The 17,844-nt window shown below is 37.7% G+C and overlaps 1 protein-coding gene across 3 annotated transcripts; it reads left to right on the forward strand.

The window, feature by feature from the left end:
- Nucleotides 1–298: 298 nt before the first annotated feature.
- LOC124183763 (ubiquitin-conjugating enzyme E2 R2) lies at nt 299–17,528 on the forward strand. Of its 3 annotated transcripts, none has more exons than XM_046572717.1 (6): nt 299–848; nt 1,128–1,303; nt 10,155–10,241; nt 14,966–15,063; nt 15,347–15,481; nt 15,990–17,528. In XM_046572717.1, exons 2-6 carry the CDS (start codon nt 1,130–1,132, stop codon nt 16,210–16,212), a joined length of 717 nt encoding a protein of 238 aa, XP_046428673.1. In that variant the 5' UTR covers nt 299–848; nt 1,128–1,129; the 3' UTR covers nt 16,213–17,528. The 3 variants fall into 3 exon arrangements, with proteins under 3 accessions (XP_046428673.1, XP_046428672.1, XP_046428674.1); XM_046572718.1 differs by having other exon boundaries at nt 302–386; XM_046572716.1 differs by having other exon boundaries at nt 299–1,303.
- Nucleotides 17,529–17,844: the final 316 nt, after the last annotated feature.

Raw genomic sequence — 17,844 nt, forward strand, 5'->3', positions numbered from 1 at the left:
GATAAGGGTAGGACTGTTACGCGATCCGATCTAAAATCGAGTCGGCATAACAGTCACCGCAATTATCTTCCCGCCCTTCGGCACGCAGAAGTCCGTAAAGCTAGCAGTCTACACATTTTTAGAAACGGATACTGTATTGTTTTTCGAAAGTAAAAAATAAGAAAACCGACAGTCACGCATCGCAATGCGCGGTCATTGAGAGCTTCCGTGAACCTCCGGCAGATGGCGACAGTCTGCCGATTGCGAGCCATGAAGCATCCAAAAAAGGTGCGCGTTGCGCATGCTCCATGATAGTGTAACGACAGCCAGCCAGAGGAGCAGACGCCAGCTGTTCAACGGAGAGAATCACATCGCGCACCACTGCTAGCTAGCTAGCCAGTATTGTTGTTCGCATAGTCACGTCGTCGTCTATCCGTCATCCGAGTCGTTAACGATCCTCGTACATCGCGTAATATATTCGTTGTTAAAAAAGAGACGTTGTGATTTTGCGCACGGTCGTGCATTTCTCGATTTTAACTGGTTAATTGCTTTGTTTCAAGTGGTCCGGCGTGCATGTGTGTGTGTTTGTTTGTGTGCATCAGTGTTGGGGAAAAATATATTCCCGTTGTTCACGCGTCGATAAAGATACATAATATTGCGTATCGGGGAAAGATAAATTGGCTAAAAAACATCGTCCCTTCGACGAGTGGCAACCCAAATAGCCGATAAGCCGAAACGTTTCGACACCTAAACTTTCCGATATCCCTGAGGGAAAGAGAGGAAAAAAAAGGAAAGAAAAAAAACGCTGGCCATCGCGAGAGTTTTTACGAACCTGCTTGTGGCCTAGCAGCCGCGAAAAAAGCCGCAAGGTAAGCAGGAAAATACGGGAGAACACAATACTAATTGAGACAGACTCTGATTCTGCTCACGGATCGCGACGAGGCACAAAAAAATTCGTGGGAATCGGAGGCAGGAGTTTTATATTCTCGCGCGGTGAAATTCCCCTGGGTTCACCCGGACACTGCAATAGCTTTAACAACCGATAACCGTAGCGTTTAATAGAAATACATAGGTCGTCGTTGAGAAAAAACGTGATTCGAGCGGAAGGCAAGAGAGCCCGGCACGTAAAATAAATCTCTCTTCTACAGGAATGGCGCAACCGACGAGTAGCGCGCTGAGGGCACTCGCTCTCGAGTACAAAAGCCTCCAAGAAGAGCCAGTCGAAGGATTTCGTGTGAAATTGGTCAACGAGGACAACATGTTCGAATGGGAAGTCGCGATCTTCGGACCACCGGACACACTTTACCAAGGAGGCTATTTCAAGGTTAGTAGTACGCATCTGTGCGCCGTCGTCTCGTTAGAGTCGATACTTACCGCTCACCCGTTACCTGACTAATTGTGTATTAAATTCGTTTCGACGAAAGGGTAACAAAGCGTAACGGTGTCTAAATAACCCTGTTACACTTTCCCATTCCCAGAACGCATCGCTCGCTGATCGCGACGTCGAAATTTTTTCATGCATCCGTGTCACCGTCGTTCGCGGAATACTTTTTTCGATTGTAATTAATAATCGTCACATTCCTGTACTTACGTTATACGTCTACCTACGTATATTTATGATGCTGAAATTTACTTCGTCAATAGCTCAGTTTTCTTTCCAATTTAACGAACGTCAAAGAACCTCTCTCGCAGCTTAGACTTAAATAGATACGTACCACACAAAAAAATCGCGGTGTTCGTGCAGTCTCTTCTGTTTTACCACCTCTGTGTATCCCAATTTATCCCTGCTCAGATTCACTGTTTTCTTCGCTATCGTCCGAAATACACTTTACCTATATTTATACGTCAAAACATGCGATCGGTGGGTAGTATATACGTATGTATCAACGACACGTACATTTGCGTGTACAAACCGTCGTGAGACTCCCGCCAGTTTTCAGGGTCGCGGTGTCTCTACCACTTGAGAGACAAAACAGAAAACAATGATACTTTTTAGTACTATATAACTGAACCGATGCGTATCGATTCACGTGCTCGATCGCAAATCGTACGTACTTATGCTGGGAATCGAACGAATCGAAAACAGCGACGGCGAGGCCTTTAAGATACTCGTTAAAAATAAGATAAGAGATGATACGCTCCGCTGCGTGTGTTTTTATTCTCCATTCTTCGGAGCATCGCTTTGCCAACGGACTACAGGTATATTGCATATACGTACAATATAAATATAACCCACGTTCAGCGCAATAATAACCATACGTAGTCGATTTTGATGCGCGAAAGAAAAAGAGACGCGATATGGCGATGCAAGTAAATAAGTAAATAAATATAAACAACGGTAACGGCGAGCTCGTTTCGCAAGGATTGATAAATACGCCGTTTAGGCACACGGGTTAGAACGCCGATACCATCCTGGATGAAAAGTACACGTGTGTACTTTCCCGCCCGCACATATATACACATATATATGAATATATGTATATATTGTATTTCGCTCGGTCGCGCGGAGCGACGCTTTGTTGTTGCAATACCCTGTTGTGCTGGTAGATTATACGCTGCCTTTGCCTTTGCAACGTTCTCGTTTTCCGATCCCGCCGCTATATTGCACGCATTCTATCCGTCCGTAATTCACTGCGACAACAACGCGACACGGGATCCCATTTTTTCGCCTATACCACGTAATGCATTATCAAAGTAAATTCGAGTACCGATGGTTTTGACATAATTTTTGTTCAACCTCATCGTCAGCCATGTTTTTGGCCAATACCGCTCTAGGTCGCTGATGCTATCTCGGTGTTTTATGTAGGCCCGTGCCTTCTGGTTGGATGATTGGAAGCATGCAAGCTAGGAGCTATTAATAAGTTATAGGTAACGGCAATCTGTATATCCGCCTTCCCCGAGAAACGCAGAAACGTCAGAGATTTTCACCTATCCTTGTAGATGCCCCGCGGATTGTGGCTTCAGGTTGTTTTTTCACTAGTTGCAAACAGAGGGGACGAGAGGGGGGAAGGGGGGGGGGGGTGAAAGTAACGCGAAACCCGTGAATCTTCCGGGTCTTACTTTCACCGTTTCTCAGGTAGACTCCGAGGACAAAATTTATATCTTGCAAACCCTTTTGTTTCTTACTTTCTGTCTCTCTCTCTCTCTCTCTCTTATATTTCGTTCCTTACCTTTTTTCAGTTGACTTCGAGAGACGCGAAAACAAGAGAAACGAAAAGTCGCGTTATTCGGAAAGAAAAAACGGTGCAGCGATTTACCGTAATCGTTACTGTTCGCGGTAAAACGGGTCTTCTTTTTCTATATATATATATATATATAAATGTATATATATGTATGTGTGTCTTTTGCCGTACCGCGGCCTAAGAGCAATTGCCAAAATCAGAAAGTCATCGATTTACATAAACGTGCTGAATGTGAACCGTGACGTGTTTCACCTGCGTTGAGAGAGAAAATTCGCACGCGACGATTGAGCGATTCACAATTTAACCCTTTGAGTCATGCGTTATTACGTTGCGTCAACTTATTAACAAGATAATATTTTTTCGTTCTTGGGTACGCTGATTACGAATATGAAATCAGATTTAAAAAATTCAAGATGGTGGATCCAATATGGCGGACGAGAATTTCGAATTTGATCGAATCCGGTTCAAAAAACTGTATACAGAGGTTTTCGGGGTCGCTGATTGAATTCGCCAGACTGAATGATCAAAACCTGATTTCAGATTCGTAATCAGCGACCCCGAAAACCCTTGAACAGAGTTTTTTCTCCGGATTCGATCGATTTTGAAAATTTCGTCCACCGTATTGGACTCGCCATCTTGAATTTCTATAATCCGATTTCAGATTCGTAATCGGCGTTTCCGAAAATGGATAATTTATGTAAAACATGTGTACAACGATCAACATTTACGTTATATCGCAATAATTACTCTTGAGTATTGAAAACCTATGAGTGTACTGTCAGAAATAGTAAAACATCGCAAAGAAATATGTTAAAAAGTTCACTAAATATACAAAAAAAAATGGATATAATATAGGTGGTAAGAATACTTACCACTATGACTCAAATTGTAAGAATTGACTGAAACAATTCTTTCCATCTTCACGTTAGTATCGTTAAATATTTAATTTCATTAGATCATTTAATTTCATTCTACAGTGCCTCTCGTTTTATTTCTCAAGACTATTTTTCTGCCGAATCAAACGAGGCAAACGTAGGATAAAGTCGGACGAATTTACCATATTTCGAACGATTTTGCAGCGATTTGTGACGAAGCATCGTTAATCCAAGTTTTGTCTGTAACTCCGGCTTATCTATCTATCTTCATACTTTTAAAGAGCTCATTTTAGCTTAAAAACATAATAATCTAACGAATATCCAACGTACGACTATTTCGTAATAAAGTTAATTTAAAAAAGAAAGTGCAATATACTCGTGTTTACGAATCGAGGTTTAAATACAGGAATTATAATCGCGAGAGAAAAAATTAGGAGGCAACAAGAAGCTTCCGCGATTTTACACCGCTACACTTTCTATCCTCCAGTCGTTGGTACCGTTCCCGTCTCACCGGACTCCGTGTAAATTCGAAAAGTATTGCAGAACACTGTTATAATCGGAAAGCTGAACCTATACACGTATAATAGTAAGCAAAGCCCGAGAGGCCTGGCGGAACGGAGTGCGGAGTGGTTTAGAAAGCGTTCGATGGTGCGAAGCCGGATAATCATATCTCTACTACGTATATACCTAGCCATTTATTATACATACCCTGCCGCACGTATGTGTAAAATACACACTTTTGCGTGAGCTACAACGCAACGTGCGAACGAGCCGCGAGAGACGGCCGCAACATCCGTATATTTATCGCGAATTAATTAATACATGCTTATCACGACTTTCCTACCTTCGCGTGCCTCTGTCTTTTTCAACCCCTGTGTCCGATGTAATTAATGTCCTTTACGCATTTACGATTTCGCAGTCTAGCAGAAACGTTTTAGAGCGTGAAAAAAAAATGTCCGGTTATATATTCATGTGCGATAATGTTACTTGTTTCAACAATTGTTCGTTTTACTCTTCGTCGTCGGGCGGTGTATTGTAATTTCCCGTCTTAACCTTATAAAGCATTGGTTTCATATTTATATTTTTCTCGTTAATCTGTTTGTTGCGCGTCGCGTTTTCTCTTTTTTTTTATTTTTCATTTTAAATTCTGTTTTCGTTGCGATTCGTTGAATACACTTCGCGTACGTATCCCTTCCGATTCGATATCCCAACATGTGTTCTATAAAAACACACGGAAACATTGTTGATCATATTATCATAGATCCTGCATCGTCGTTGCACTTTACATTTGTTACCATTCAGAATTTCACCGTCTAGAGACGGAATATTGAATTTTATGCCCATGGAATTGTTGCGTTTGTTAATCATGGTATTGAACTGCGACGGTTATTTAGTTCAGAATATTTTATCAGCGGTTTATCGCACGTGTAATTCGAATTCGAGCGTATCTGAATGAAATTCGACAGAAGTAAGGTCGACGAATGGACAATATCGTCGAACGTATACACCTACGTAATGCGGCCTTCCTTCTATCAAAAAACACTGTTACAAGCATTTTTATTTTACTTTTTTTTTTGCACCTTATTTATACACACAAATCAGCCTTCGGAATTATACTGTAGATTATTATAATCACGAACTCGGTGAATGCTCGGTTTGAGTTCAAACCTTTAAGCCAATCCTCTAGCGGAAAAAAAAACCATTCTCGAATCAATGAATTGTCCAACTGATCATATCGCAAAATTTAATAAGGATATTAATTTATACATTGTTGCAAGGTTTAATGATCTCTGCACCAAGGCTCGTATGCATACATATATGTATATATAAGTAGGTATGCAAAAGTTTACGGCATTACAGCCAATGATCGTTAAGCATGCACAAGCTGTGAGATTTGATCATTGGCATGTTGACAATGACAATTATTATCACATGTCTACATATTTAAGACAGCAAAAATTGAATTTTTCATTCTTTACTCTCAAATGCACAAGATTCTATACGCAGTTTAGGGCGGTATAAAAAACATCATACGGTGATCTAAAGGACCTGCAGGTATTATGATAAGTAAGTGTGTCGGAGTGTCGAGAAAGTAGGCTATTCCTGGTGGGGGAGTCCCGAAGGATATTTGGGCCAGGGCCAACCCGCGATCAATACACGCTCACTCCGTTTACACACCGACAGGCGTCTGTCTATGCGTAAATAAATTACATCGTACACACACACGTGTAGACATTTTAAATTCGCTCCTCCTCCGAATGACATTTCATTGAAATATATACACGTATATAATCATTGAGAGTAAAAACAAAGTCGAGGATTATAAAATTGTGCACAGCTTTGGCGAAAACAATATCAGTCACCTACTATTTATGCAAACGTATATATATATATATATAGGTGTATAGACGTACAAGGTTATCGCTGGGAAGTCGCGTTATTGGCGATCGCCTCGCGGATTATCCTCGAGATCATTTCGCTGCTGTTGCTACTCGAAAGCGTCGTTCCCGCGACATGAATTATTATTGTTGTTATTGTTATTATTATTATTATCCATACTTAGGTATGATGTATGTTTATTATACATACATTGTGTAGCGGTGGACAATTTTATATTTCGTGTATGTACGTGTCTAGATTATGAACCTGTGATAGGTACTCTAATAAGCGTGTGTGTATATATATATATATATGTATATATATATATATATAGGATATCATGTATAGGTACATTTAACGATCGAAACTTATCACGGTCGCGTGTGAACAACTCTGAACAGAAGGCATTACTTTTCGTGTACATATGTTTTAACATATAGGTATGTATCACCCATTCTATTGTATAGATTTGATTTTTTATTTGATTTTTTTTTTTCTTCTGATTTGCGATTGAAATAAATTACATCAATTATTACGTATCATTGAATCATCGGTGTTGGTATACGATAATCACGATGCGAAGTTATTTTTTTTTTAATCGAGGAGAAGAAGAGAGAAAAAATATTGGAAAACATGTTGTTGAATTGTTTAATTAATTTCGTACCGCGATTATATTGAGGTTGACGGACTGTGATAAGAAGAAAAATAAAAACAAGCCAGGAAAACGTCGGTAAATAATCAGGACATGATTCTCTGTATGAAAAAAAGCCTTTACAAAACCTCGACATTGAATAATCAGGCGTTGTGTATTATGCACTTGAAGCGGATGCAATCATGCGGATATTCACGTATTGTATTGGGTGCAGAAAGGGAGGGAAGAAATTATTCATGTTCGATGTTGGTAATCTATTGCTACATTATATGTATCGATTTATTTATTATAAATGGCGGTGAAGTGGCAGAAAATAACGTTGAGCAAAACGAACCACAATGATTCCAGCGAATCGATTTACGGGACGAACTTTGACCTTAAAACCATCAAGATAATGCGAACGGTATATATATAATGCAATATTAAGTCTCGTCTCGCTGACGTAGGAAATTATATATATATACGTATATATATATATATATACACATATATTGTATATACAACGTTTCTTAAACATGTTTTAGTAACAATATAAATATCATACATTTATTTCAGTTTGGAGAAAATTAATTTTTTATAGTTACTAAAAATTCGTTACTTAACGCCAAATTAGTATCGTTGCAATAATGACTTGGATATTATTGGAATTATTAAAAAAATTTGCTTTATAATTAACTGTGTTTAGTGTGATTACAGCTGCCAATGCTACAAATTCTAGTTCTTGCAACGTTGAATCTGTTCATTTAGTTTATTACGTTTTTTTTAGTCAAGTAAAACTATGACATTAATTCATTGTTGCACCAACATCAAATTACCGCAATCGTTACGAAGCAATACGGTACAAGTGATCACTATAAAAAAAAAGTAACAGCACAGGCTAGATTTTCTCGTTACGGTTAAAAAAAACTCATTTGCACTTTACATCCGGGATTGTATTTTTCGAATATGGGGTAAAACAAAAATAGCGTCAGAACTGTATATAATAATCACAACTACTAGAAATTACTCTCGATGTAATTAAGCAAAATATATCTACTTGCATTTTGCAAATTGAAGTTAATAACGTTATCGTAACGATTCATGCTGAGAAAAAACCGTTATTTTACGATTTTTGAATTTTTTGAAATTGAGTAAACCGTTATAAATCGAAACACACTTATATTTTGAATCTTTAGTTCCTTCAAAAGCAATGTAAAATTAAGAAGATAGTGATTTTTGGCCAAATGTTTTGTTACGATAACCTAACTAACTTCAACCTCGTACAAATTCAGTCATTCTATTCTGTAAGGTTGCGAAAGACTGATTTTTTTATTTCCCCTCCCCCTTTCTATTGAGGGCGACAGATCGGGAACTGTCAGGAAATATCGTCAATCGGTAAAAGTCAGGGAAGTCAGTATTTTTTCTTTAATTATTTAATTATTTTTAAGTTATTTTCAAACTTTAATTGTGCTCCATAAATCTAGGTAAGCTAACTTTCGGAACTGGTATTGTTCAATATCTAATTATTTCTGTGAAACAAAGCGATACCATATATTTTTTAATCTAAAATCACTTATTCAAGGTGTACAATTTTTGGTGCCTTAGGTCGTAAAAGCCATCCACTAACATGACCCAACTTTTGTGGAAAATGATCACAAAATTTGGATGTTTTTTTTTTACGGGAAAAGTCGGGGAATTTCAATTGAGTGAAAATTGTAACCACCCTGTTTACACTAACGTCGTTGTCCTAAGTTCAGCCTCGCAAATTACTCCCACTTTTCCATCGAATAAAATGAAAATAGGTAGACGTGGCTTCGTACGGCGATATTTCTAAGAAGCGACCTTAGATCGAGCTGGCTTACATCCCAAATGTCCGGTGACATTGGCATGTATATGCGCGAAGCTGACATTAGACGACCGTGCATTGCAGGCCGATGTATAAAAAGGCGACTCTGACCTATAAGAATGCCGTATACATGCGGTATCGGTCCGACATCTTTTACCCTCGAGCCTCGTCTAACTCGCAGTATATACACAGGCATAATATGTATACGCAGACACTCTATGCAATACACAGGGTATATATATATTATAATGCGGCAGTGGCAGCAGCAGCGGCGGCTAATCGATTGGTCGGAAATGGTCCTTGGCCCGTTGGCCGATCCGAAGTTACATGAAGGCAACTGTAATACTTGTGTATATGTATAATATCCGTGCACGTGCATGCATACGAATTATTACGTATGTACACTTGGTGACAATGAATCTGCGACGGATCATTTTTTACACCGGACAGTTACGTTGGCGACACTGAGAAACCTACAGCGCCACGGTCGGCCGAGCGCGGAACTAACTCAATCTCAATAAACGTAACGTAACCCATGACCGTCGAATCTAACCTTGGAATACGTGTCAATCCAACGAGTAATTATCCACGCGGTATCGTTCAAATCATTAATTGAATAATTTTTAAGGAATTGGCTTTGCAGAATATGAGTATATTTTATTTATCGCGGCTTACTAAATTTCAGCCATTCCTAAAGGTGCGAAGTAACGATTGTTCCTGATCCACGCATCGTTACAATAACGCTACTAACTTCGGTCTCGTAAAAATTTAACTGACTCATATTGACACGTTTAGCTACCCACTTTTCAATTTTAATCTTTCTCTGACCACTCATTCGTTTTGCGATAGAACTTCCTTAAGTTGCAAATGTCCCGCGCCGCTGCTGCGTGACCGTTAAATTCAAAAATAGCACCGATTCTCATCCCTACGGCGACGAGGTTCGCAACACGTGCGCTGCTGGTTAACGTTCGTTTCAGGCTAAATCACTGGCTAATTTTATACCTGGATGTCAACGACGCGCGACTTCGTACATACGCGTCTATGCATTCATATGTATAATAATATGTTGTACACTCTTCGCCGATTCGTCAAACTATCCTTTAATCGGACCGCATCTTGTCACGATGCATTCTTACCATAATTGTTTTGCTATAGGGTTCAAAATTATCATAATTCATTTCTTATTTTCATTCGTCGACTTCTTTCCTCATCCGTGATTGACCGATGATTTAACGCTTGTATTTTTCATTTTCACGTTTCAGGCACACATGAAATTTCCACCTGATTATCCGTACAGTCCACCGAGCATTCGATTCATGACAAAGGTCTGGCATCCAAATGTATACGAGGTAAGAAATACTTTTGATCTGCAATTTTCCTGAAAATTGTTCATTCCATATATACGCCGGTAACCTTCTTAAGTTCTTTTTTTCCTTCTGATCGATCTGTTGCATAATTTGTTAAACCTGCTACCAATGTATACATTGGGCAGTCCCTCATTTCGGGTGTTGACAAATTTTTTCCGCCTCACCCCCCCGCAAATTAACTTCAAATAATTAAAAAACAATTACCTAATTTTATCATATTTTTACCTCAACTCCGACACGTGTTTCGAACACATTCTAAGTATATATTTTATTGAAGGAGTAATAATATTCAAAAAAATGCCTAACTGCGAGGTTTTAGTAGGCATTAAGTGCTATTATCTGAGAAAAAGTTCACATCCATATTCCAGTCAATCTACACGAAATGCACACCCTCGGAATCTGACGTTCTTTTTTTTCATTTAGAAGAAGTGCAATTTGTCCTCATTACCTGGTATGATGATGTGCTTTTTTTCTCAGATAGTAGCACTAATCCACACTAAAACCACGCAGTTACGAATCTTTCTAAACATTATTACTCTTACAATAAAATATATCCCCAGAATGTGTCGGAAACACGTGTATTTTAAATGGGGAAACCACCCTGTCGGTAACACGGATTAGAGTTGACGTAAAAATCTGTACAAATTAGGCAATTGTTTTTTAATTATTTGAATTTGATTTGCGGGGGGTTAGCGAGAAAAAAATTCGTCAACATCCTAAACAAGGGACGCCTTGGTATACATGTATATTACACGTGTACATAACATGTTTATAATCCTGATAATAGCGCACGTGGCGTATTAATCTCTGATACAAAGCCTGAACGTATAATGATTCTGTGAATAATAATAATAATAATAATAATAATACCAATAATTGGTGGAAAGTGCTGAAACGTGCCGGCCTCCGCACGAGGCGCAAATCTCGCACATTGTCGGCTGTCGGCGATCAGAATTTGTGTCTGATCTCAACACGAAACCGTGAACGTGACGTCGGTTAGACGCGTCACGTGGCGATGTTGTTCTCGATACTTTTAATGGATTTCTTTAGTCGGAAGTCACTGATTTGAAAGCTGATTTTTTTTTTTTTTTGTTTTTGTGTTTCGTACGCTTGTAGAGGTTCGCCAACATTTACGTTATCACAAAAGGGAAAAGGGAAACTTTCGCCATTACGGCAGAATAATATAATTTACATGGGTTCAAATCTCACCTTCCTACAGACGACGATAAAGAAGTCTTTTTCTGGAATATTAAATACGGTTCCTTTTATACTCTTCGACAGAATTTTGCACGTTTCGTATGTTTCGCATTCAGTAATATCATACAAATTGATATTATACAACTTAACAAACATGGTGAAAGACGTATTTCGATATTTGAATAGACATGATTTCATTGGATAAAGAATTTTAAAAAACACTCCGCCGTGTTTGGTTAACATAAGTGAACAAATCATTTCTCTGTTTATGGAATTCTGTAGTGTCTGGCAGTCACGCTAGCCATAGACGATTAAAAAAAAGAATTATTTGGGAGTTCCATCTCGTCCGGAACACTTTTCTGCGCATCGGTCAACGATTTTGACGCCACCCGACATTTCGGTGCTTGGCTGACTGAAAAAAACTATTTTAGACTCCTAGGTCGTGATGTAGCATTGCTTGAGAGATCTTGACCTTTCAACATTATTTAAAAAAAAAAAAAAAAAACGAACGTTTGTCGTGTACCGAGAGATTTGAACTCGTATAACTTGGCTCCCTGTATCCGGAAGAATATCTTCAAAACTGATTTACGAACTCGAAGGACTCGTCTTTTAGGCCGTGTGATTGGAAATTTTTGAAAAAAAGGTTTCAACTTTGATATTTGCCAATAGATGTTGATTTTCATTTTTTTACTGGAAGGGCATAATTTATCTTCACGAAAAATTTACCGTACTTAACTCGTTCCGTACTAAAGAAATCCTGTAATTTGTGGTAGGATGTTCCTCTTTCTTTTTTTACTCCCCAATCATTTCATTTCCTCATCATCGGACATAGCGCATTCATTTTCATTAAAAAAAAAAAAAAAAAAATCGATGTATGTAAACTTCTCGAGCATCACGTCCAAAGCTCAAGTTGGTCAAATTTTTAGGAAACACAATTGATTCAGAATTTTGGGTCGTTTTGGATTAGCGGAGGATCAAAATCTCAAATATCATCAAAATCGATTTTACACGTGAGTTAATCCTTGGACAATTCAGAAGGCCAGACATCTATCTCTCTCTCTCTCTCTCTCTCTCTATTTTTCGCGCTCATCGTCCTCGACAAAGAAATCAGATAAGGTATAGAATGTATTAGGCGATTACGCTGAGGCCACGTACCTATAATAACCCAGGTCATCAACCAGCTAGCGAGCCCGTCATGCCATTCCATCCTATAAATTCGATTCCTCCGTATTCCTTTTCCATTCTTGTCATTCCTTTATTTACAGCTTTTCACATCTTTCTCTTTGCCATGTTTCTCGACGGAAATTTTTCTCCGCATACAGTAGCAGCACGAGCAGTTCTCTTCTTATTCCATTATGCAGGCTGTCTTGCTACCGCTCTCCCTCACTTTCGGAACTGACGACGACGACGACGACGACGACGACGACGGCGACGAGAAACGGACGAGGTGGTTCTGCGTTCAAACTTATATTATACTCATGTGAGAGGGCAATGGCCCCTCCAGTGCCGTACATATTATTACGAGGGTCGAAACAAACTGCCTCTCAGTGGAGACCGACCTTCGTTGCGGGGTCAATCGCGTTTCGTGTGTCGTTTGCTCGTAGTAATGAAAAAACAAATTGATTAATTATACATTGTATTGATCCTAGGGAAAAACCAAGGCAAACTTCTCTCCTTCCACAACTCCTCCTGTTATTTATTTATTTATTTTTTTACTTCACGGCTCATGGCTCATGACTGTGTAAGAGTAGTCTTGTGTTTTTTTTTTTTTTTTTTCGTTTGTTAAGTAATTTTAATTACGTTAAAAAATGGTGATTCGCTGCGGAGAATGATCCGAGACGGCGTGGCAGGAAAATTAATTTTAAATAGGAATCGATCGATTGGGGGAGGTTTTAGTAGGGATATGTATACACCTCCATTATCCTTGAATAATTACGATTTCAGTGTATATTATTTAGCGTGTCTACGTTTTTAGAAAATTGAAACATTTCTACGTTGGGTTATAATTTATTTTCTCAAAGTGGGAGAAAGGACCAAACGAAAATTTGAGACGTTAAACCTGAAAAATTTTGAAAAACCTGATACAATTGCTACCTGATTGAATACGACTTATTGCGATCTCTCGAAAAATCGAGAATATTTCGAATTTTACATAGTAATCAGGGATAAGGTAAATAGTACGACGGGGAAGACGTTGACTTAAAAAATGACAGTTGAAAGAGGTTATTATACGTATATATGCGGATTAATTATCCAAGAAATATAAAAATTGAAATGAAATTAACGGCGCTTGATAAATTGTCTAAAAATAATTAAATTTCACGTTTTACGTACGGTAAAAAAAAAAAAAGAAAAAAACTATACCTTATACGTTATATGCATCGTGTAACGAACGAATAAAGGTCTTTGTGATTTCCTCATCATTTGGCCTCCATCCAGAATGACGATGACGTTCTACCTATTTGATGATGTGCGTATGCATGCATGCGGTGTCTGAAAGCTTTGCTCCCTTTCGCATTGCTCTGCCACGAACAAAGAAATATAACCGTTAATTCTTTCGCCACTATTTCCAGTCAAAGTTGCCACCCGTAAAAATGTTTCTTAAAAAAAAAAAAAATAACCAGACGCAGAGCTATACGTAACATTATAAATAAAAATGGAATTTATACGGTAAGAGAAAACTGGAAAGTAACGGTTTAGTTGAGATACGCAATGGTCAAGATTATCTTCGGATACTTAGCTTTATAGTAAGTAAAAAAAAACTGTAGACGGTGAGAAGAGAAAAAATAATGGTACAGCGAGAAAAAATAAATTAGCAACGTTTTGTTTGATCGATATCGGAAATAGACAAAACGAACCTACAACAACCACGGACTTTCGTTGAGTGTATGTGTCACTCAAAAAACATTCCACTGTCTCTTAGTTTGTATCCACCTCTACTACAGACGATGCAATTTGAACATTGAAAACAAAATTCAAGTTTCCATCGTTGTCTAACAAGACTCGTTGAAAGATTCATTTAATTCACGTTTCTGATAAAATCATTATTTACCAGTTTCAGGAATGTCTGAGATGCAGTAAATTATAATAAGGAGAAATATATTCATATTTGAAAAACTTGGCTACATCAAAGTCACTATACAAATGCAAAATAGTGATTTTTCTTCTGCATGTTCGTTGCGTTAACGTTAACGTTACTAACTTCAGTCTCTTAGACTTCATCAGCCTGAAGTATGTAACGTTAATACAATGATGCATCTTTAGAAAAATTCGTTATTTTGCAACTCTAGGATTACCTAAAATTTATCAAACCCTTAATACAGCACCAACAAACTCAGATTTTGTAAATCCAACTTTTCCAGTTACACCAAATGTGCGAAATAGTAATTTTTTGTTTCAACGTTGCTAACTCCAGCCTCGTAAGATTTCCCAGCGTTTTTTATCAAAACTCTAGATATGCATCTTGTATGCGAATGACGTATAATATTTACCACTGTATATTTTTTCAGAACGGAGATTTGTGCATATCGATCCTACACCCGCCAGTCGACGATCCACAGAGCGGAGAACTACCGTGCGAAAGGTGGAACCCGACGCAAAATGTCAGGTGGGCTTTGCACCGGGGAATTCCTTTATTCTCATACACACTCCATACTCGTACTATACATAGACATTTTAGTGCCCCGCGCATAGTTCAGCTTTCATGTAAGGTATCGCATAGCCCTGTTATACTTACCTACCTACCTACCTACCCCGTAGGTCGCCCAGAGCCTCTACAAGCACTAGACGACTACCTACCTTTTTATAATTTTCGTTTCATTCTTTTACACAACTATTTATTGTTATTGTTTATGTTTAATTTATGAATATTCTTCTTCTTCGCAATACAGGACGATCCTCCTCTCGGTTATTTCACTACTGAACGAACCCAACACGTACAGCCCAGCAAACGTCGACGCCTCGGTGATGTACAGACGTTGGCGCGACTCCAAAGGGAAAGACAAAGAATACGAAAATATTATCAGGTAAGCGGGGTACGTCGAGTCATCTCCGGATGATACGGCAAATTAATTAAAATCGTGATCGCATTTTAATACTGTATAATTATAAATTCATTTACAATATTTTTACGAAATTAAAAGGTGTACAATGTCTTGACGTTTTATGTAATCGAAAAGCTTGTAATACATACCGTATAGGGTTTTATAACTCGTGGGCGCATTAGTGTACTGATAAGACCAGAACGTTATTTTTGTAGAGAATTGAATGCTCTACAAAAACGCTCTGGCTATCGTTTTACGATGAATCTACGCTTTCAAAACTTATTTTAAGGTCCTTAAATACCTTTCGACCTTACGGAACAATATTTTGCACTTGAATTTTGAAAAAAAAAAATAGTCACTTTTTTAGATAGTCTAAATTGTTGTGAAACAATTCATCTATCCATCTATGATATTGCTTTACTCTTCAATCTTACTTTGTTTGATGTCTCACGTGTTCTTCTTGTTTCCACTCTTCTTTGCATGATTTTAGGAAACAAGCCCAGGCGGCGAAAACAGAGGCAGAAAAAGAGGGTATAGTCGTGCCGTTAACGCTCGAGGACTATTGCATCAAGACGCGAGCACGACCGGCAGAACAACAGCTTGACATGACAGATTTTTACGATGACGAATACGAGCTGGACGACGACGAGGACGATCAGCTGAGTGCGAGCGATTATGAGGATGGTGACGACAGCGGAAACGGAGAGTCGTGATCCATCTCTTGAAGACTAAGAATCACAATAACAATAATAATGATAATGAAACGAATAATAATAATAATAATGATAATAATAACAAGCAGAAAAAGGAGGAGGAGACGAAGACGAAGACGAAGTAGACGAATCTGAAGAAGAGTCCAAACACCAATTATATATTTAAAAAAAAAAAAAAAAAATCATATATATATATATAAATAATGATTATGAAGATGATGAAAAAAAGAAGATGGAAAAAAATCAACCACATACACAAACACGCAAACACACACACGTAATAAAAGTTTTAAAAAACGTATGTATATCTTATTGATTAACGGATAAAAATAAAATACCGATCGAAAATAGGTTCCATTCTCTGCGAGAAATGGGTGTAGATTGTACGTGCTATGTATTGCGGTGATTATTATTGTTATTATAAAAGCGAACGCCAACGAGCATTATATCGCTCAAACATCAAAATTTATTTCGATTTCAATCGATCGTCGGTTACGAAATTCATTTTTCAGTCTCGTTCTTTTTTCGTTTTTTTCATTTCCTTCGTATCCTACCGTTTCTATCGTTCGAAGCATTATGAAATACGTTGATAATAAAACGGATAGTCATTACGTATTATTATATGTTGTTATAAAAAAAAGGGGATAAAATCCTTGTCGCGGATAAAGAATGTATAATCAAATTTAAGATATGATTTTCACGTCAATGTAAAAATTATGCGCGCTGCGGATAAAGCCGTGATCTCGAGAGAACATTCATGATCTTGTTACATAGATTTCATCGATTGTAACGATAGAGTGACGTGTAAATGAATAAATGAATTATTTGATTATCTAATTGAATATAAACACACACACATACACGCATATATAACACCTGTCGACCTTAACATTTCATTTTTATATCCTCTCGTAAAATAAAATTAGTTTCACTTTTCTTTTTTTCTTTACACCGTCGGTTTTTTTGTTATCACTTTCTCTCCTTTTATTCTATTTTTCTTCGGATAAATAAATCTACAAATTTACGTTAAGCAAGGCTGTGTAGATCGTTTGATGAATAATAAAATAAGTGAATATATTTAACGGAAAAGGGGAGAAAAAATAAAAATGGACGTAGGGTCGCTAGGTGGTGGTTTAAACCGTCGATATACAGATATATACAATACAAAATATACTTTTTTTAAATACGCATAAATAAAAATTATAACGCTCGTGACTCGAATATCGCGATCTATAATATGTATGTATATGTATCTCTATAGTAAGCTGAGCGTCGGTTTGATGCGTTGTGAAAATAAAACGTAAAAAATGTAAAAAAAAAAAGAAAAAAGGGCACCTAGGCTTGTGTTGCGACAAAGCACATTTCGGTATATCTTTGGAGTACATATATATAGTTATGGTAAATACGTTATACATACATCATAAAAGAAATTGATGCTAAAATTAAAAGATATAGTGTAAAGAGACGTAAAACATACCTACCCTAGAGATAAATGATGTGGTAAATATTTCGTATAATTCGTTGTATAATATCGATTGCGTTCGCGGCTCGGACGTACGGATTTTTATTTCGCGTTGAGGAAAAGAAGAAGAAAATTAAAAAGCATGAATCATTCATCATTGTTATCAGAAA

Source organism: Neodiprion fabricii, chromosome 5 (assembly GCF_021155785.1).
Source record: "Neodiprion fabricii isolate iyNeoFabr1 chromosome 5, iyNeoFabr1.1, whole genome shotgun sequence".
Taxonomy (NCBI): Eukaryota; Metazoa; Arthropoda; class Insecta; order Hymenoptera; family Diprionidae; genus Neodiprion; species Neodiprion fabricii.

Coding starts and splice junctions, on each gene's coding strand:
- LOC124183763 (XM_046572716.1), top strand. CDS start 1,130: ATGGCGCAACCGACGAGTAGCGCGCTGAGGGCACTCGCTCTCGAGTAC. Junction 15,064..15,346: donor AACCCGACGCAAAATGTCAG/GTGGGCTTTGCA, acceptor TTCGCAATACAG/GACGATCCTCCTCTCGGTTA. Junction 15,482..15,989: donor GAATACGAAAATATTATCAG/GTAAGCGGGGTA, acceptor GCATGATTTTAG/GAAACAAGCCCAGGCGGCGA.